Source organism: Schistocerca piceifrons, chromosome 2 (assembly GCF_021461385.2).
Source record: "Schistocerca piceifrons isolate TAMUIC-IGC-003096 chromosome 2, iqSchPice1.1, whole genome shotgun sequence".
Taxonomy (NCBI): Eukaryota; Metazoa; Arthropoda; class Insecta; order Orthoptera; family Acrididae; genus Schistocerca; species Schistocerca piceifrons.
The window spans coordinates 258,620,610-258,643,261 of record NC_060139.1 but is presented as its reverse complement, the minus strand read 5'-3'; the positions used below and the strand labels follow the sequence as shown (position 1 = coordinate 258,643,261).

General features: G+C 42.2%; 1 protein-coding gene across 1 annotated transcript in view; it reads left to right on the top strand.

The window, feature by feature from the left end:
* The window catches only part of LOC124777826 (farnesol dehydrogenase-like), a 56,890-nt gene that overhangs the window by 13,125 nt on the left and 21,113 nt on the right, over window positions 1–22,652 (top strand). Inside the window, exon 2 of the mRNA XM_047253349.1 lies at window positions 10,592–10,757. Within this exon, the coding sequence (XP_047109305.1) occupies window positions 10,592–10,757 (166 nt within the window). The remainder of the gene's footprint in view (window positions 1–10,591; window positions 10,758–22,652) is intronic.

The following is a 22,652-nucleotide window of genomic DNA, read 5'->3' as shown; positions in this document are numbered from 1 at the left end:
GCAGGTGTTTTTGGTGAAAAGTAGAAAACGATTACTTATTTATATTCGTAATCGGAACTAGAATATGTTCGCATTCTTCGAAGAGCTGTATCCCATCTCTACATCAGCCTCATAGTTCCCATTTTCTTTTTGAATTGCTGCTGCAGACCGCCCTGAACTGAAACTGCGATCGCTGCTCGTCACGTTCTATATTTAGCTCAGGGTATCAAAAACGATTTAATTCAACGTACTTAGACCATATACTTATAAACAACCATAAAAAAGATGCCACTTTAGAGTTTTAAACACGAATGATGCATCACGTAAAAACTTGAAATTCTGAGACCAGAGTTTCGAGACGAACCGAGATACGTATTATTTCGGTCCTCGTACGTCTTGCTTAGTGGCCATGAAGGTTAAGGTGAAATAATTACGGCCTGTAGGGAGACTTAACAACAGTCGTTCTTACCGCCTCCATCAGTGCTCCGTGAATGACAGAAGGGGTGGGGGGGGGGGGGGGGGGAGTGAGAAGGGGGGACAGTAGTACACAGTACACTATCGGCAAGATACCGCATGGTGACTTTCAGAGTACGGGCGTAGACACGTATAGGGAAATTTTCCACTGTAGAATGCTGGTAGCTGTTTAATATCACATGCATATGCCAAAGGACGCAGTTCGCGTTAATCGTTGAGATTTTTTAATGCACTGGTCGTCTTGAGCTTACTCACTTACACTACACATAGCTTTGTTATTCACACACAGACAGATACACACACACACACACGAGCGTTTGAATCAGAGACGGCTGCTTGTGAGGGGTGCCTTTTGGCGACCCCTGATGCGTCTCTTACTGGATAGTGACACAGCAACCCACTGTTTGATCCTATACATCCGACTGTTCGCCTACAGAACCTCACATGCGACCCGTACCTTCAGCAAGACAATGCACCTCGCCGTCGCTTGCGAACTGAGAAAGAATGGCTCGAGAACTTGGTGTACATATAGGCGTGTTTATAGAGGCCAGCCAGAGCATCTCAGCTCAAGCCTGTCGAGTAAATCTGGGTTGCCATTGAGACAGGTGTGCTTGTCTTGGGAGCAGCTTTCCTCATCTCCGTAAATTGTGAACTATGACTAAGAGATCGTGGTTCCAGATACCTCCCAACAGTTTCGGTTTCTTGTGGAGTCGATGACACGTCGCGGCGATCACATGTAGGGTGAAGGGCACTTTGTGTACTAATGTGACTTCCCCCTTTCCCTGTTCCAGTCGCGTATGGTTCACGGGAGGAACAGTTGCTAGTAAGCCTTTACGTGAGCTCACCCGAGATGTATCTAGGAGGAAGCAACATGTTGATTGACTCTTCTAGGACCTTACACTCTCGAAATTTGAACAGTAGACCATACAGAGGTACAGATCGCCTCTCTCACAGCCTCTGCCAGTGGAGTTGGACGAGAATCTCCGTGACGTTTTGGCTTTTACTAAGTGAACCTGTAACGAAATGTGCTGTTCTTCTTTGGATCTTCTCTATTTCATTTTTCAGTCCATTATGGTACGGATCTCTTGCTGACTTGCAATATTCAAGTGTGTTTGTAAGCTACTTACTTCATTGATGGACTACGTTTTCTGGGAATTCTTCCAATGAATCTGTCTGGCATCTGCTTTACACTCGATTACTTTTATGTGACCGTTCCATTTCAAATCGCTCTGTACACATACGCCAAGACAGTTTATGGAAAAAATTGATTTCGGTGATTGTTCTGCATTAGTGTAATCATACAAATTGATTTCGGTAATTGTTCTGCATTAATGTAATCATACAATAAACGGTATTTCTGCCTGTCTATTCGCAGTTCGTTATATCAGTTTATTTTGACAGTCACTTGCTACTCCCTGCACCAAGCACCAATCCTCTGCAGAGTTTCCTGCAGTTCGCTACAGTTTTCTAGCGAGAGTGGCCGCGCGGTTCTGGCGCTGCAGTCTGGAACCGCGAGACCGCTAAGGTCGCAGGTTCGAATCCTGCCTCGGGCATGGATGTGCGTGATGTCCTTAGGTTAGTTAGGTTTAACTAGTTCTAAGTTCTAGGGGACTAATGACCTCAGCAGTTGAGTCCCATAGTGCTCAGAGCCATTCGAACCATTTTTTTTCTAGCGAGAGGGGATGCTTCATGGTACTGAATAGGTGTCTGCAAGTCAGTATCTCAGATGTGCATGAAAACACACAAAATAAGTTACCTTACTAAACTGTTTCGTAATACTTGGTATATTATTCTTGTGTCAAATCTGCCGAACTGATTTTTCGACACATACATGTTGACTTACTGAGATCTTCACTTGTGCAACTGTGAAATGTGATGCGTTTATACGCCAGATACGATGCACTTGTCCCCAAAGCGTCATCAGTGTAGTGAATTTACACTACAATTACGAAACATGGTCACTGCTTTCAATAATCTGCTGCATATGTTTGTTTTAGGTTGTATAGAGTTTGTGTGGCCTGTTAGCTTGTAACAGTGTTTGTCCCCGTACTTAAAAGTCTAACGTGGATCATCAGAAATTCTCTATGCACTATCTTTATGTCGTAGGTATTGTTCCGAGCTATTCCACCTGCTGTGCGAGTTACCTCTTGAATGCCGAGTTAGAAGTGACATGGAATGAGGCATGTGTATCAGTGCTGTCTGCTTTTGGTTATGAGTGTGATTACAGTTTATATGTAACACTATATCTCTTCCTATGGACTTCCTGCATATAGCGAAAGCGTACCCACTGTTTTATGTCTTCACGATATTGTCTAATAAATTAAGTTTGGTTTCGTCCAGTTCCTCTACCGTGAAGTGATGTTTCATTGTATTGCGTTTATAACTTTTTTATGGAACGAACGAAGATTAGCGTTTAACCTCCCGTCGATGACGAGGTTATTAGGGGCAGAGGACAAGCAAGGATTTTGGACGTATGCGGAGAAATCAGCCTTGTCGTTTTCAAAAGAACATACCGGCACTTCCTTAAACGATTTACAGAAACCACGTGAAATGTCAATGTGGATGGCAGCCTGAGCTTTGAACCGCTGTTCACCCGAATACGAGACCCTGTCTTAACCAGCGCCTTAGCCTAATCGCTCGCTCTCTTCATGCAGTTCTTCTGTTTCCTTGTGTTCACTTCATAGGTAAAAAACATAATCAATGTATCTGTACTAGCAGGCCACTTTAGAACCATTTACCGTAACTTTCATGTACTATATGTTAAATGTGATTCATTGCAGTTACACCAGACTTCGGTAATAGTATACGTTTTTTATGTCCTCCACTAGTTGAGTGGTTTTCTTTATGGTTATGCTATTTTTCGTGCGGTTGTTGTCACAAACGGCTTTCCTAGGCGCCAAGTAGCCTTTCAATAAAATTTGAAATTTGTGCCTCGAGGACGTATTGTGTAAACAAAAATCGCATTTTCTGGTTGTGCAAGCGACGCATCCAATATTCCAACAATTATTAACGCAGTACTATGGATGAAACAGGTCAAAACCGTGCGAAAATTCGGTACGTGATGTCCTTTGGGCCGCTGCCATTGTCGGCACCAAACCTGAGTGGGACACTTGGTGTAGGATAACTTTGTCACGTATTGTCTTAGCACAATGCGCACGGCCGTGACTGCGGGCAGCAGACGTTTGACTTTGCTGTTGTAAGGAACAGTTATCGAGTTGTCAGCGGAGTGCTAAACCATTTGGTGCGTAGCACTGCACACCGCATGCGGCAGCTCTCACGTGTTCCTGATAAATGTTGCTGCTCGGCAGCTGCCTGGCGCAGCGATAGGTAGCGAGGGAGGAAATCATGGGGTATGCTGCCGGAGTCGTTTCAGAATTTATGCTGCCGAGCAGAACGTGATCTTTACGTAGGCAGTACTCTGTGTACTAAACGCGTCGATTAGCAACGATATTCAACATGGAGAGTGCCAAGGGCATAGCGGGAGCAACGGGAACAACTGTGAAGCGCGTGGTAGAGGGTACTTTACGTTGTATGCTGCAAATGAACCGAAGCCCCGTGTTTTCCCCTCGACTGAACGTTTCTAATGGTTCTGTTTCATATTCGTAAAAATTGTTACACCCAGGTAATTGTATGAAATGTCTGACTGCAATTGTGACTCACTGATATTAGAGTCCCAGGATACTGCTTCCTCCGTTTTGTGAAGTACGTAATTTTACACATCTGAAAATCCAAAGCAACTTTCAGATCTTTGCACCGCATTCTAATTAAGATTTCACTGAATATTTGCGCAGCCTTTTCCAGTCAGTAGCCTAGATAGATAACTGCACCATCTGAGGTTACTACGGGGTGTTCAAAATATCTCTCCGCAGTGCCGTATGATTGTCCGCCTGCCTGGTTTTTTCAACGAAACAATACACGCACAACGATACTGCATGATATTCTGTACCCATTCATAGGAGAACTTGGGTTAAGTGAAATACTCAACGGTTATTTTCAAGAAGATGGTGCAACCGCGCATACAGCTCGCGTTTCAATGCACTGCTTGCTGATGTTCTTGGTGATCGCATAATTGCACAAGGAGTTGGGCCTCCACGATCGCCTGACCTAACACCACCCGACTTTTTCTTCTGGGGTGCAGTGAAAGCAACTGTCTATAAAAACAGTCCAAAATCCATCGATGAATTGAAAACTGCAATATTCACTTTTACTGCTTCTGTTACAGAAGAAATGTTACAGCTTGTGTTTGGAAACATGATTAGACGAATTGAATTGTTTATTCAACAGCAGAGGGGACACTTTCAACATTTAATGTGAAAATTTGTAAGTAAAAACGAATATTCAGTAAATTAATGACTTGTATTTCACTGCGTTTCATTTCAGTATATGCTCTGCCTCATACAGCACGCGCGGCTAACAATCATACGGCACTGCGGAGAGACTTTTTGAACACCCCGTATTAATAATATTACCTGCAAGTTTGTTAATATACCTCAAGAACAGCAAGGGTCCTAAGGCATTAGTTTATTGTAGCTAATCAACACGAACATTGTCCTTAGAAGTAGGTACTTATTTGAATATAAACCCACGTTCAGAGAGGAATTTTCACGTGAAGACATCTTGAACTCACATTCGATTAGGGAAGGCAATGACGCCCAACTAAGCGACAGATTTGGTCAAACTGATTTCACACACTAGTGAATCAGTTTAGAGTAGACACTGAACCGCCGTGTTGGTCAATTTTTGGAAAGAAGAGATGACAGTCTGTGTCAGTTGCAATTTGATGTTCGCGACTGATGGACGGTCCCGAACTATGGATGGGCAAAGCGAATCCACAATTTTCTTGTTCGAAGCGTTGTTTGTAAATGGGATGATTTCTAATTGAACATCGGGGAATTCTATAATTTTTTATTTCATCCGTCTCAGTTGCACTGATATAAAATTCAGCTGTAGTGGTTACTGGTGTCGGGCTGACACTCCCATTCTCAAATCACACACCTAAAATTACAAATGTGACATAGCAATGGAGCGGTGGTGCTGGGCCTTTACAGGCGTACATAACGACCTTGCAATGAAGAAAGTTTCATGCTTTTATTACACATAAATACTTGAACAGAAAACTAAAGAGGTACACACTCAGTTAGCCTTACAAGAGAATCGATAGGACAATTTTATCACACAATGAATTTTTTAAATACAACTTTTAAGATCAATAAGCAGGGAAAATTTGAATTTTCGACTTTAATTCCCCTTTTATCTTTAATAAACAACTAATATTAAGACAGCAGCTAATGAACCAGCATGACATAAACGTACTTGGAATCAACCAAAATGGCTTTCAAATTATGTACTCGTTTCAGCTTCTTGCATTTACAATAAAAAATTTTAAAAGGGCCCACAAATAAATCCAGTCAACTAACATGGCGGACAGAAATCGCACAAATCTTATGAGGAATTAACAAGAGATCAGCATGATGTAAGCGTACTTGAAATCAACCAAAACAACTTTCTAATTATGTACTGGGTTCACCTTCCTGCATTTAGAACAAACAATTTTAAAGCGCCCACAGATAATCATTACATAAGGAACAAATCCTGTTAACTAACATGGCAGACGGAAATCGCACAGGTCCCACCGCCAATTAACAAGAAAGTTTCAAATTTGCGCACTGGGGTTACCGTCCTGCATTTCTGAACAGATAATATTAAAAGGACCACAGGTAATCGTTACACAACAAAGAAGTCCATTAGTACTTTGAATTGATAGCTCACTCATTAACATGTGAACGACGCCTTTTTCAACAATAATCAAGTGATTAACAGGATATACAGTAGGCAACATAATGTAATAAGTGTCGTGTGGCTAGGGCCTCCCGTCGGGTAGACCGTTCGCCAAGTGCAAGCCTTTCGATTTGACGCCACTTCGACGACTTGCACGTCTATGGGGACGAAATGATGATGATTAGTACAACACAACACCCAGACTCTGAGAGGAGAAAATCTCCGACTCAGCCGGGAGTTGAGCCCCGGCCCTTAGGATTGACAGTCTGTTGCGCTGACCACTGAGCTACTGGTAGCGGACATGATGTAATATAAATATAGTTCCTGTCAAGACGAGCACGGTCATCCAAACCCACGTGGATTCAATACAATAACCACGATGTGCTCCAGTAACGTATTTCACTACAACAAAGACAGTCAATCGAGTGAGCAGTAAATGCGCTTTTACAATCTGTAACGACCACAAGAATCCACATAGCCTGACAGTTGCGAACAGCCATCTCGACCATCACATTTTTATGTGGCTGTTTAATGTCGGTCAGAGTCCACAATTCGGCGAATGGCGGTGTGCAACAGTTCCTTCGGGCCCCTTCTTAAAATTCTTCATGCTGACTCAATACAACAAGGCCTTGGAACGTCCGGCTGACCGACCATGTGCCTCGACCAGACCAACGGATCACCAAGACGAAGACTGCAGCCACTCTTCCATCATCCATCTCTGTCGCAGCGAGAAGTTTTCGTCGTCCCTCTCCGGAAGGTTCCGCCAGCAGAACGGGCGCGACCGATCCCTCTCAGTTTCCGTTCGATCGCGGCTCGGCACGTTTCGCAGTACTACCGTCCGCAATAAGAAAGTACAATAAGTTCGTTGTAACTTGACAGTCCACGGAACATGTCACACAATACGTACCGTGCACAATGGTCACCGTGTACTCACATCATTTGCGCGGTGGTCGGCACAGCCGGCCGGTGTGGCCGTGCGGTTCTAGGCGCTGCAGTCTGGAACCGAGCAGGTTCGAATCCTGCCTCGGGCATGAACGTGTGTGGTGTCCTTAGGTTAGTTAGGTTTAATTGGTTCTAAGTTCTAGGTGACTGATGACCTCAGAAGGTAAGTCGCATAGTGCTCAGAGCCATTTGAACCATTTTTTTTGATCGGCGCATCGCCCATTAGAGATTTAAGTTATTCATATCAGTTCATGACAAGGAAATTCGTTAGCAAGTTTCTGTTTAGTTTTACAGTCCACGGTACGCAATAAACCATCTGTGCTGTCTACAATCAAATACTGCATCAAATAGTGCACTTGCCAGCGTTCACGTATCTTAGCTGTCTGCACGTCATAGCTCTTAAGCTTAACCTGTCGAGTAGCAGTTCCGACTAATAACTAACGCGACACTTAATTCTTTGCCCGCGGTACGCAAAAGGAATCGCAAAACGTTATCACCGTTCAAACAGCTACACTACTGGCCATTAAAATTGCTACACCAAGAAGAAACGCAGATGTTAAACGGGTATTCATTGAATAAATATATTATACTAGAACTGACATGTGATTACATTTTGACGCAATTTGGGTGCATAGATCCTGAGAAATCAGTACCCAGAACAACCACCTCTGGCCGTAAAAACGGCCTTGATGCGCCTGGGCATTGAGTCAAACAGAGCTTAGATGGCGTGTACAGGTACAGCTGCCCATGCAGCTTCAACACGATACCACAGTTCATCAAGAGTAGTGACTGACGTATTGTGACGAGCCAGCTGCTCGGCCACCATTGACCAGACGTTTTCAGTTGGTGGGAGATCTGGAGAATGTGCTGGCCAGGGCAGCAGTCGAACTTTTTCAGTATCCAGAAACGCCCTTACAGGACCTGCAACATGCGGTTGTGCATTATCCTGCTGAAATGTAGGGTTTCGCAGGGATCGAATGAAGGGTAGAGGCACGGGTCGTAACACAAGTGAAATGTAACGTCCACTGTTCAAAGTGCCGTCAACGCGAACAAGAGGTGACCGAGATGTGTAACCAATGGCACCCCATACCATCACGCTGAGTGATACGCCAGTATGATGATGACGAATACACGCTTCCAATGTGCGTTCACTGCGATGTCCCCGAACACGGATGCGACCATCATGATGCTGTAAACAGAACCTGGATTCATCCGAAAAAATGACGTTTTGCCATTCGTGCACCCAGGTTCGTCGTTGAGTACACCATCGCAGGTGCTCCTGTCTGTGATGCAGCGTCAAGGGTAACTGCAGCCATGGTGTCCGAGCTGATAGTCCATGCTGCTGCAAACGTCGTCGAACTGTTCGTGCAGATGGTTGTTGTCTTGCATACGTCCCCATCTCTTGACTCAGGGATCGAGACGTGGCCGCACGATCCGTTACAGCCATGCGGATAAGATGCCTGTAATCTCAACTGCTAGTGATACGAGGCCGTTGGGATCCAGCACGGCGTTCCATATTACCCCCCTGAACCCACCGATTCCATATTCTGCTAACAGTCATTGGATCTCGACCAACGCGAGCAGCAATGTCACGAAACGATAAACCGCAATCGCGATAGGCTACAATCCGACGTTTATCAAAGTCGGAAACGTGATGGTACGCATTTCTCCTCCTTACACGAGGCATCACAACAACGTTTCACCAGGCAACGCCGGTCAACTGCTGCTTGTGTATGAGAAACCGGTTGGAAACTTTCCTCTTGTCAGCACGTTGTAGGTGTCGCCACAGGCACCAACCTTCTGTGAATGCTCTGAAAAGCTAATCATTTGCATATCACAGCATCTTCTTCCTGTCGGTTAAATTTCGCGTCTGTAGCACGTCATCTTCATGGTGTAGCAATTTTAATGGCCAGTAGTGTATTTTACGTCGGTCACATACACAATACGCACTAGCACAGGCGAGGCACGAGAATCACCTTCTCGTTCTCGCTCCCAACTCTTTGTTGATGCTTTCTCTGTCGACCTAGCGACATGTTTCTACACCACTCAGTCCATCTCGCTTCACATTACACTATCAACGATTCCAAGAACATCGATTTGCAGTTTCATGAAAATTATGACTTCATATCATTCCGTTCACAGAAAAAGAATTTAAACAACCTGTTAATAAACCTGAAATCAAGCAGCATCAAAACAATACACTCATGACCACTGAAGGACGTAAACAGATATGTAGTTGTACAAAGAAATAAATTTACAGCACTCATGCTAAAGTTATTCTTCCAACGTATCGCGACAATAAATCAGAAAAAGTGAAAAGAAATTTATATCCTTCTTTAGTGTTATTTTCACACAGTCCGGAAAGGCAACCCATAGATCTGCACGAGATGGCCGTAGTCTCGAAGAGTTACGTCACGGTCTCTCAGCGAGAGGAGGGCCAGTGATGGAGGTATCTGCTCATATACTCTGGTACGGGGATGGGAGCAAGTGTGTTTCCCTGGAAAGGTGGTGGTTTGGCAGCGCAACAGGTATGATCAGCTAGGCCTCCAGGTGGCCTGGTGATGGGATGCACCAAAGGCTTCTAGGCAAAGACGAGGCGCCAGCCGCCCTCGTCAGCCAAGTACTTCAGAACAGGCTGGCTGTTGCATTGTAGGTCGAAGTCATCTTGGCAGGTCGCTGATGGTACGTCACAGGTCCCACCTCGGGACTGGTTAGCTGCCAACTGAGAACTAAGCTTTCAAGTCAGGGTTCTTGTGCCAGTTGCTCCATGTAAATCACATTATCATGCGTTGAGAATGATCGAGTGTGCCCTAGTTTCCTGCACTTGTCAAAGTTCTACACCACACTGCGGTCTCATAATTCCAGTCTTAAAGTTAAGTTTCCAGTTTGGTCCGTCTGCCTGCTGAATAGCCGCTCTTGAACACAACTTACGTGTTGTTACTTTACTGTGCGTGGTCAAAAAAAAAAAATGATGTTATGCTCCCTTCTCCACGACGCCACTCTGCTGCAACGCTACTTTGGCCATCCATTCAGTTTGGGTGGTGTGTGGCAATTAACTCTGGTCTGACCATTCTACATGCATCAGCTGTTCTTCCTCATTGGCATTCCAACCGAGATATTGCGTGATAGCCTGCCTTGGCTTCAACTCTGGCTCTTGCCCCAGCCATTTTAGCTTGAAAAACTTCTCTACACCCACCTGGAATTTCATTCTCTGGAGTACCAGAATTAATCTGCATGTTCACATCAAGAGCTGACGAGCTCACAAATGCAATGATTTTGCGTTTGCTTTCGTCCCTTTTCCAAGGCTGTATATCAGAGTGTTGAATTTTGACTCAAGTGAAGTACTGTACCTGTGGTAGTATATTGTGTAGGGAATCCACACATTTCAGACAGTTTTTTGGTACATATTTGGTTTCAGGCCATTGCTAAGTCCAACTCGTACCCTGGCAAGCTGCACGCAGTCCAGGCAGATCTGCGCAAAGAGGAGGACATACAGGCGGCTTTCTGCTGGCTTAAGGACAACCTCGGCCGCGTCGACATCCTGGTCAACAACGCTGGCGTCTTCTCTGACTCTCAGATTACAGGTTAGTCTGCACAGATCCAATCGGCATATTTAAACCTTGCCTCTAGCACATACGTGAAATAATCGATGAGGTATGACCATCTCATCGACATATCAACACGACAGTATGACTATCTGATATTTGAAGCAAAAAAACACAAAGATCGGTAGCTCACTCAATATGTATATATCTTGACCATCTGAATGGCATACCTGGCAAGTTTGGCTTCGTTTATTTTATCAGCTTAGTAGTCTCTATGTTGCTTGTAACATGCGATCACCCACTGTTCAAATGGTTCAAATGGCTCTGAGCACTATGGGACTTAACATCACCCACTGTAAGGGGGTGCAGTTCTACTAACATGATTACGATGCTTGGATCCACAACTAAGAGAACTATATGAGCTTTATCATTTAACAGGGTAAATTATTTATTGATTGGAAGCAGCCTATATTGAACCCGAAGGAACAGCAGTAGTGATTTTCCTCTATGCAGAAAATAATTATGTATGGCAACTCCATTAACTGCCAACGGCCTTGCCGCAGTGGTACCACCGGTTTCCGTCAAATCATCGAAGTTAAGCGCTGTCGGGCTGGGCTAGCACTTGGATGGGTGAAAATCCGGTCTGCCGAGCGCTGTCGGCAAGCGGGGTGCATCAGCCCTTGTGACGCAAACTGAGGAGCTACTTGATTGAGAAGTACCGGCTCCGGTCTCGCAAACTGACATACAGCCGGGAGAAAAGTGTGCCGACCACGTGCCCCTCCATATCCGCACCCAGTGACGCCTGTGGACCGAAGATGACACGGCGGCCGGTCGGTACCGTTGGGCCTTAATGGCCTGTTCGGAAGGAGTTTAGTTTAGTTTTAGTTTTCCTAACTCCGTTAACTATTTCTTCCCAGTTGCAGATAATATGAACCAATTTTAAATTGCACCGCAGAAGACAAAAAATATCTATGGAAATATGTTTTGTTATACACAGCCAAATTCCTCAGCTGAAATTGAATCCAAGTAGGTAACAGTTTTTTCGTTTCATCTTAATACGTAGTCGTTGGAATGGTAGATGGCACATATAGTGAAATACCCTTCTGGATTTCAAATTGTGACTAACGTAGAATCCCATATTCACTGCCATACAGAACTGTTCTTTTGAGAAGGACATTAATAACGAAATGAGTCGAGATTTATTAATAAATCTCTTAATTACTTTCTTAAAAATTACCTAAAAAATCATATTTAATCTTTATATACAAAAGGCAATGTTCTAACTCACTGATTCACTCACTGACTCATCATCGCCCAGCCCAAACCGCTGAGGACAGAAACTTGAAATTTGGGTAGGGTTTTTATCTTATACTGTAGGCGTCGTTTAAGAAGGAACTTTTCGAAATTCTAGCCCTAAGGAGCTTGTAACCTCCCCCTCACTTATCGACCTTAATGACAGTGAAAAATTAAACCGCGTGTACCTAATGGAAATTTGGGAAAAGCAATCGTCACCGAAGTTAATCTGTCGGTAAAGAGGGAGGAAAGGGTTACATCTAAATGAAAGAAAAAATGCAAATGAAACTGGTGGAAATTAATTTTGAAAAGGGGTAAAGTTAATGAAGAAAGTAAATGTGCGGCCGTTACGTTAACAATTAACTAGCGGTAATTAGATGTTTGAGATTTGGGGTAAATCACGGTCGCCAGTCCTATGGACAATTACTATAATAACTGAAAAAAAAGGTTATTACACATATAATTAGCACTAGAAGCGTGGCAACTGAAGGTTGACACGTGTAGTGTGAAAACTGAAAGTTTGTCAGAAGTAATAAATTTCGCTACACTCTGACTTAATTTAGCAAAAGAATTAATAAAACCGGAAAATCGAAAATTAATTTAGTGACTGAAGTTAATAGTGAGCTTTCTTTCTGAAGCACATCGAAATCCAGTAAAATACGGTTAGTCTTGGACTACCTCAACAATCATTTCAAAAGCAACTTGACTCTACGCAATTTAGAAACAAGATATTTAACTTTGAACTTGAATTAAATGATTCTGAACAATTAACAATAGTAAAATTTAGTACGTACCAAGCTGAGCTGCAGTCACAGGTAAGCTAAAATACGGTAACAAAGCTCGCACTCTTAATTCGTGCTTGTGTAATCTGAATATTGTAGCCAGCTATTAATGCCATAATTGAACTTTGAAATTAAAGCAGTGAAAACGAGTTAGCTATATTACTTTAATGCTGGCGTTTGAATTTCAACGACACTCGGGTTCATTTCGGAAAAGGAAGGGACTCTGCTTGGTGATGCAATTGGGACAATGAGCAACAAACGTTCATGCTAAGTTGCTGTAATTATAGTTACGAAAATGGAACAAGATTAAAAGCTGAGGTCTGCCATACAGCTCTAAAACTTTACGTGCGTCCAGTCTTCCTTGTCGGTTGATTGAAGGTTTGAAGCCGTCGGTCGAGGAGGTGGCGACAGTCACTCATTGTCGGCCGTCGCTGTTGCAGAAGCTGGATGTTGGCGCGCCTTCTTCTCGACACGGTCACCAGACGAAACGGGCTCTTGATGTGCGCTAGTTAATGTTTCCCGTCCGCGACACCATGTCAGAAACTATCATCGCAAGTCGAGCGCAATTACATGCTGCCAAACCCCGAAAGCGCGGCAACTCGCGGGAGCGTCACACAACACACCTGCTCCACTCGCTACTCCCGCCACACTCTCACCGCTCTGCCCGCGCTCCACGCGGCAGAGTTAACACTACCAAAGATCCTACACACTTTGATTCGTCACACGACCTATCGACGTAATCGTTCGATAGCAGTTTTCCCTAGGCAAGACCCAGCGTAAAAATACAAATAATATTTACGAAACAAACCAATTATACATCGACATGAGTGCATAAATATATATATACAAATAGTAAAACAATTACAATATGTGAAGACACAGAAATATCATATATTCAGGTAGCAAAAATAAGGAAAACAAATTATAGTACAATAGAGGGAAATAGGAGGATATGCATTTCCGGCGTTACACGTGCCCCACATTGTCTGAGGATGTTCGTGTAACGTAAACAGACTCAGAAAATGTCCCAAAAAAGAAACAGCGGAAATGCATATGCTCAAAACATCAAAAAAATTTAGCATTCGTCTAATTAACCATAAACCAATTTTTAGACAATAATAATTGAGTGGAGAAACTCCTAATCTTATTCCACTCTGTCATCTTGCACAAAATAAAACAGGTTGACAACATATCAAAATTCATAGAAGATATAGAAAATGGTTTAGCTATTCCAAAATCGTCAAAATCCGTAACACTATCATGAAATGGAATACTATTTACAAAATTAATCAGAGTACATGGTCATAAAAACCGGTAGATCAAAATACGCAAATAAATAATTAAATAGACTACACATTTTGTATAACCTTTTCATAATTAATATTCTCGTCACGAGAATCTATTTAACGCTAAACAAGAAAATAATATACAGCAGATCGACAAAAACATAAATATTGACAACAGAATTCTTTCATATCAGCTGTCCGGGAAGAAAAACAACTCCGCCTTCCGTACTCGCAAATACAAAGAATGCCGACAGCGGCACAAGAGCCAACAGCGGCACAAGAGCCGACAGCGGCTCGCCTCGCCAGTATTGTTGCGCCCGCGTGTGCGGCACGCTTGATCTCACTCGCCCTTGTGACGGCGTTTCCAGAACGTCCGTTTCACTGAATTCTTTAGGAAAAACTCACTCCCGAGTAATCTCAAGGAGTCCCTTAATACTATCACAGTGGATAACTCAACACTGTCCATCATCACACGCATGTACTAGCCTGAAACTTAAAACAGCGTCTAAGTACATCGGCAATGACTAGTAAAACACATATTCATGAAATCTTACAGCTAGTTACAAAATCATATTTACATTCCTTAATCTACTGTGACTCAGCTGAAAACTTAAACTAGCAGCTTGGATTTTCAAATTGATTAATATTCAGTAACTCTTAAATCATTTAATCAACATAAATTACTTATTAATTACAACTTCTTTAATGACCTCTAGGTCAGGCAAAAGCATCGCCACATGGCACATCCTTAAATCTTACACTCTATATCTACATACTGTACAAATTACCCTATCTGTGGTACTAATCAATCCTTGGTTGGTACAATTTCAGGTCTACAATGGTCCATTATAAACAAACTTAAATTTAGAGATTTCATGGTCTATCTCGCTCGATTTCTCATGAGCTTTTACAAGTACTAAGTCTCCGATTGCAAACTTAGCAAAACGCGCTTTAGCGTCATGACGACGTATGCGAGCATCAGCTTTTAGCTTCATTACTTCTCGCAAACGATCTTTTTTCACACCAATACTAATGTTAATCCGTGGAGGGAATTTGATTATCTCTTCCAATTCACTTTCTACACTTTTGTCAATGCCGAAATTCCTCATGTTATGGCAGTTCAAACTCATTCCTACGTCAATGTCATCCGGCCAGTTAACAATGTGTATAGGCTGGTATTGCCTATGCACACCGCCTCCTGCCTCGTCAAAACCAACTACCATTGTTTTATCTAGTGACATACATGTCAAAGTTTTGCTTTCGCAATTAATCACTGCACGGTACTTTAATAGCCAATCTAACCCAATAATTACTTCCGTACTTAAGTCTGGCACGACGACAAACTCTTGTTCAAATCGTGCCCCACATATCTCGAAGTTGACAAAAATCTGGTTTGTGACCGGTTTACTGGCCTTCCCAGTAGCACCGATAATTTTCACTCCTGTTACTGGCATAACTACGATGCCAGGTCTGTCTTTCAGTAACTCAAATATTTTCCCAGATACAGCACTCAATTCTGCACCGGTGTCAATCAACACGTTTAGTTGTAGGTCGTGCATATTAACAGACACTACTATCTGTCTACACTTGTCCTCGACTGTTTCTTTATTTTCCCACAGTAAATCCTCGTCTATATCCAGGTTATTCCAGAAAAAACCATCCGGCTTTGATCCTAAATCCGGTTTATCTGGCGGCTTTTTCAGCCTCTGTTCACATACAGTTTTAATTTCAACACGTTTGTCCTGAGGCTTAGTCTGTAGCGTCGCCTCCAATACCGAAACCTTTTCCTGTAACTCGTCAACTAGTGAGTGTTGCTTTGCTATCAATTCACTAATTGTCACCTTCGTTGATTCCTCTTTAATCAGATTGATCTCATCTGCCAATCTACCTGGAGACATGTGCCCAGTAGCATCTGAAATTACTTCCTCTGGATCTGCGCAACCCACACTGCTATCGTCTGACTGTATAATGTCAGCTCTAACCTCATACACGCTGTAATCTATGTGCTTTTCTACCAATCGTGTCCGGCTATCACTAAAATTTTCGTAATCTTTCTCCTTAATACTCTCGCAATGTTTAAACTGGAGGTTTGCGTCGGATGGGTCGGCTACTTCTACCACTATAACTTTCGGTAAAGTCTGCCGGTTAGGGCCAGAACTTTCCGTTACTCCTTCAACATCTAACTCCTGCGGGACGAAACACGACGAATCTTGCTCGTGCTCCCCATTAACATCAACTATTTCTGGTAAAGTCTGCCGGTTAGGGCCAGAACTTTCCATCACTTCACAAATACTATCTTCCTGTGGGACGAGACGCGGCAAATTCTGCCCGCGCTCTCCATAAATGCTTCTCCCGTACAGGCCCCTATAATCTCTTAGTTCGTCGTATAAGCGACCGAACTGCCTTAACCAGACCTCATCCCTCTCTGCATCCCCTCGCTCAATGACGGACGTGTTATCCGACATCTGATCTTCTCTCAACAATTGCGAATCATTCTTAAACTCAATCTCCAGTTCCGCTGTGGGTATTACAGCTGGCACCTTATAATCGATTTCCGGAACACTACTTGAATTGTTCTCACAGACAGTGAACGTATTTTCTACTGCCGTGTATACAGCTGATCTACTACTTGTGGGCGCACTCCTTTCTCTTAACACTGGCACACTCTCCCGCCGTTGATTATTCCATACGGAATTTTCATAACGACGACACCTGAGTTTTCTACTGTTATTGGGCCGCCAAAATTTCTCCACGCCCGGTCGGCCCCTCACCGGCGCGGCTAATGGTTTCCCTGTCTCGTCCCAGCAGATACAGTCCCCGGATGCTGCTGAGGCGGCTGATCACACCCTCTGGCGTTATTACTATTCTGTGAAGCCCGTATCACGTTAGTATGATACTGGTTTCCGTCATTCCTGTTATTATTTGCATTGTACCGATTGTTATTACGGTCCGAACCATTATTGTTATTGCTGCCATGGTTGCGGTATGCATTATTCCCGTGGTTATCGTTGTTGTGGTTGCTGTGGTACCCGTTGTTGTTACCACGGCCTCTGCCACTGTCGCGATTATTGCGCCAATTGTCCTCGTCCTCCACTCTTTCCAGGAAATCATTTATTGTCCTGTAATTGCTTCCTACGTAGCGTTTTGTATCATCTGGAAGCTTTTTGTAGAGTTCCCAGACTATTTCGGATTCCGTGCGGCGATCACGCAAATATTCCAACTTGCGGATCCAGCCCTCACAAAACTCCTTCATCGAGCCGCGCGAATTCGCATCGAAAGGCCTCGATACGACAAATTCGCGCCAGACACTTTGCTGTTTTTGCTCTGACCAGTATTCAGCCAGAAACAAATTTTTAAACTCGTCAAAAGTCAGGTTCGTAATGTTGAGGTTTAGGCCCCAACGCTTGGCATCACCAGCCAACACATCAATAACCGCATTAATTTTTCTCTCATTAGTCCATGATCTGGGTAAAACTCTTTCACAATTTTTAATGAAATCCGTCGGGTGTATACCGCCTTTTTTCAAGGGGTCGAACCGCTCCTCTTTCGTCAACAACTCCGAACTATGTGCACAGATTGGCACATAGCTCTGTTTTTCGTCAAGTTTCCTTTCTAATTCCGACACCCTCGTAATCACTTGGCAAGTGGTTGTCGCAAGCGTTTCCACTTCCCTCTTTTTCTCTTCGCAGGTGTTAGCCTGCTTCGTCACTTTGGTATCTACTTCGGATACTAAAGCCTTTAAAGTTTCCACCTTCTGTTGATCCTCTTTTCTCACTAATTGAATTTGTTCCGTCACCTTATTCTCGATGATCGGAGCAACTGCGTCTCCTACACTTTTCTCGATTCTGCTAATTTCGGAATCAAAACGAGTATTTATGCTCGCAATTTCCGCCTGAACGCCTATCATTTCCTGTTTAAGGTTACCGATTTCGGTATTAATCACGACAATATCGTCTTTGATTTTATCAACTTTTGTGTTAACAACTTCAACATTGTTGTTAACAACATTAATAGCTTTGTTCTGATTGTCTAGTATTCGTTCAATTTTTTCAGACTGAGCTATTTGCTTGGCAGCCTGAGCTGCTTGCTCGGCAGCCTGAGCTTCTTGCTTGGCAGCCTGATCTTTAATTTCTGCCGATTGACTCTTGATTTCGTTAATCAAAACATTCAATAAATCAGTTAAATTCCCGGAAACCACCGGTTTTACTTCCGTAGCGGCTTCCTCTTTCATTGTCCCCCCGTATTCGTCATCAAGGGATTCAGATTTGATTTTCACTTCCGATTCCGAAACATTTTCTAAAGTCTGGAATTCCATTTCTGCTCTTTGTTGCGTTTCGGCGGTCGCATCTTTCATGCTAGCCGCCTGCCCCGGAACAATGGGTACCGCTGTGCGCGTTTCCCACTGTTCGACCGATTGTTCCGTATCCAAGTCTACCAAATTTTGGTAATTGTTGCCTTCACTCATTTTAATAATTTTCAATATAAATGCAAAATCTCAAATGTAATTAGGACTACTCCCACTACTTATTCTCGCTGACGTAACGGCCTGTACGTAACCAGTACTTTGTTACGACATTTGCACCAATGCCAAATTCGTGTCCAGAACAACCTCAAAACTGAAGATTGTCCTGTCACGGTCGCCACGTGTAACCTCCCCCTCACTTATCGACCTTAATGACAGTGAAAAATTAAACCGCGTGTACCTAATGGAAATTTGGGAAAAGCAATCGTCACCGAAGTTAATCTGTCGGTAAAGAGGGAGGAAAGGGTTACATCTAAATGAAAGAAAAAATGCAAATGAAACTGGTGGAAATTAATTTTGAAAAGGGGTAAAGTTAATGAAGAAAGTAAATGTGCGGCCGTTACGTTAACAATTAACTAGCGGTAATTAGATGTTTGAGATTTGGGGTAAATCACGGTCGCCAGTCCTATGGACAATTACTATAATAACTGAAAAAAAAGGTTATTACACATATAATTAGCACTAGAAGCGTGGCAACTGAAGGTTGACACGTGTAGTGTGAAAACTGAAAGTTTGTCAGAAGTAATAAATTTCGCTACACTCTGACTTAATTTAGCAAAAGAATTAATAAAACCGGAAAATCGAAAATTAATTTAGTGACTGAAGTTAATAGTGAGCTTTCTTTCTGAAGCACATCGAAATCCAGTAAAATACGGTTAGTCTTGGACTACCTCAACAATCATTTCAAAAGCAACTTGACTCTACGCAATTTAGAAACAAGATATTTAACTTTGAACTTGAATTAAATGATTCTGAACAATTAACAATAGTAAAATTTAGTACGTACCAAGCTGAGCTGCAGTCACAGGTAAGCTAAAATACGGTAACAAAGCTCGCACTCTTAATTCGTGCTTGTGTAATCTGAATATTGTAGCCAGCTATTAATGCCATAATTGAACTTTGAAATTAAAGCAGTGAAAACGAGTTAGCTATATTACTTTAATGCTGGCGTTTGAATTTCAACGACACTCGGGTTCATTTCGGAAAAGGAAGGGACTCTGCTTGGTGATGCAATTGGGACAATGAGCAACAAACGTTCATGCTAAGTTGCTGTAATTATAGTTACGAAAATGGAACAAGATTAAAAGCTGAGGTCTGCCATACAGCTCTAAAACTTTACGTGCGTCCAGTCTTCCTTGTCGGTTGATTGAAGGTTTGAAGCCGTCGGTCGAGGAGGTGGCGACAGTCACTCATTGTCGGCCGTCGCTGTTGCAGAAGCTGGATGTTGGCGCGCCTTCTTCTCGACACGGTCACCAGACGAAACGGGCTCTTGATGTGCGCTAGTTAATGTTTCCCGTCCGCGACACCATGTCAGAAACTATCATCGCAAGTCGAGCGCAATTACATGCTGCCAAACCCCGAAAGCGCGGCAACTCGCGGGAGCGTCACACAACACACCTGCTCCACTCGCTACTCCCGCCACACTCTCACCGCTCTGCCCGCGCTCCACGCGGCAGAGTTAACACTACCAAAGATCCTACACACTTTGATTCGTCACACGACCTATCGACGTAATCGTTCGATAGCAGTTTTCCCTAGGCAAGACCCAGCGTAAAAATACAAATAATATTTACGAAACAAACCAATTATACATCAACATGAGTGCATAAATATATATATATACAAATAGTAAAACAATTACAATATGTGAAGACACAGAAATATCATATATTCAGGTAGCAAAAATAAGGAAAACAAATTATAGTACAATAGAGGGAAATAGGAGGATATGCATTTCCGGCGTTACAAGCTGAAACAGGGAATGAGAGGTTTTTTGAAAACATGTCTCTGTGAAGGCAATTTTCAAGGCAGATCTACGAAAATTGGTATTTATTTTCCTGGTCAGAAGTAAAGAAATACGTATATCAGCATTTCTGGAAATTTAAGCTCTGTCAGAGTGAAATAGTGATAGATAGTTTTTTTAAATAATTAATTATTAACGAATTACAGTACTTAAGTTTTTTTACAGCTGCACCTAAGAAAATTGGTATTTGAATTTTCGGCTACAAACAAAGAAATATGTGTTTCATTGTTTTTTTTTGGAAAATCAACCCCTAAGGAGACGATATACGGTATCAAAGCATTATTAAAGCCAAATCTATGAAAATTTGAATTTGACTTCTCAGTTGGAAATAAAAAGTACACATTTCAAACAGTGGAAAATCCGGGATGGAATGTAACAACATTATGAAAAGGGTAGTTGCTATCACCATATAGCGGAGATGCTGAGTCGCAGATAGGCACAAGAAAAAGACTGTCACAAAGTAAGCTTTTGACCAACAAGGCCTTTATCAAAAATATACGACAGACACAAACACACACACAGTCACGCAAACGCAACTCTTCACACACACATATGATCACAGTCTCTGGCAGGCTTCAGCTAGTTTTATGAAAATATTTAATTCTGAAAGCATTTTTAAAGCTAAATCTATGCAAACAGAAATTTGGCTTCTTATTTAGAAATGAAAAAATGCATGTTTCACTGTGTTTGGAAATTCGATCCTTAGGAGGATGCGAACTAGGGCCAGACTGATTCAATGACTCATCCTCGCCCAGCCCAAACCTCCTAGGAGAAAAACTTGAAATTTGGAGAGGGTTCGGACCTTATCGTTTATGAAGGGACTGTTCGAAATTCTCCTCATAATGGGGTAAAATATAGGACCAAATGCTTCTTAAAATAATGTTGCTATTAAGGCAGTTTTAAAACTAAAACTACGAAATTTTGTATTTGGTTTCTCAGTGAGAAATATGTAAAAAAAATATGCGTTCAGCATTTTTGGAAATTTAACCGCTGAAAGGGTTAAATAGGGGGTGAAAGTTTTTTTGAAAGTAAATCATTATTGAAGATCTACTAAAGAATTTTTAAACCAGTATCTATGAAAATTGGTATTGACTTCTCGGCTGGAAATAAAAATAATACGTACAGCAGTAAGTTTGTAAATTTAACCCCTTAAGGGGGTGAAATAGGGAGTGAAAAGTTTTATGAAATTATTTCATTATGAAAGCATTTCCAAAGCTAAATCTATGAAATTTGTGTTTTGTTTCTCTGTTAGAAATAAAAAAATACGTTTTTCACTGTTTTTGGAAACTCAACCCCTATGGGGTGAAACAATGGATGAAAATTTTTAATCAAATATTTCGTTATATTAAAAAAAAATTAAAGCAAGATCTATGAAAACTGATATTTCATTTCTAGGTTAGATACAAAGAAATATGTGTTAGGGGATGAAAGTTTCTACGGAAATATCATCACAAGAAAGCACAAGGCATAATTAGTAAAAGCCTTGGACTTTAGCAACCGGAATCGCCTTTTGGTAGGAAGCACATTCGTAAAAGACCATTCTTCTGTAGCTTTAAGGCTAGTGCGAATAGTTCAGAAGGTACTACAATATGTGAACAATGTAAAAATTCGATTAAAGAAAAACAGAAGAAATCTGTGCAGACCATACAATCTAAGCGAACGAAGCAGCAGCCGCTAAGCTAGTTTGCTTACAAACATAAATCGTGAAAGTGACGTAATAAGTTTAACGTAAGAGTCTTCAATTTATTGTTGTTTTTTACATATCTGACAACACATCCTTTCTAAATATTGGTTCTACGATGTACAGTTGCTAATTTATAATTCTCTTCATTTAAGATTTCTATTCTTGCGCATAAACAGTCTTGGACAGGCACAGTTTTTTGGGAAACTTGAGTTTCTGCTGGTGTATAAAATGTTCGAACATCTTATTGGAATGCAACCGGGCGACGTCTTCAACAAATGTGGTGGACTCTCTTTAAATTTTTGGATATGAGATACTACCGATAACCAATAATGTATAGACATTCCCCCATAAACCAATAATGTAGAAAAATTAGGTAATGACAACAAAAGACAAAAAAACTGTTTCAGGCCTAATTTTGTTAGAATAATTATTCCTTAAAACATGCTTTCATTTTACGGAACTGGATAAAGAATACCACTGACCGTGGCACAAAGATGCTGAAACCTGTTTGAGTTTATGTGATAACAGTTGTTAGCATAGCACGCGGTCATGATATCCAGTAA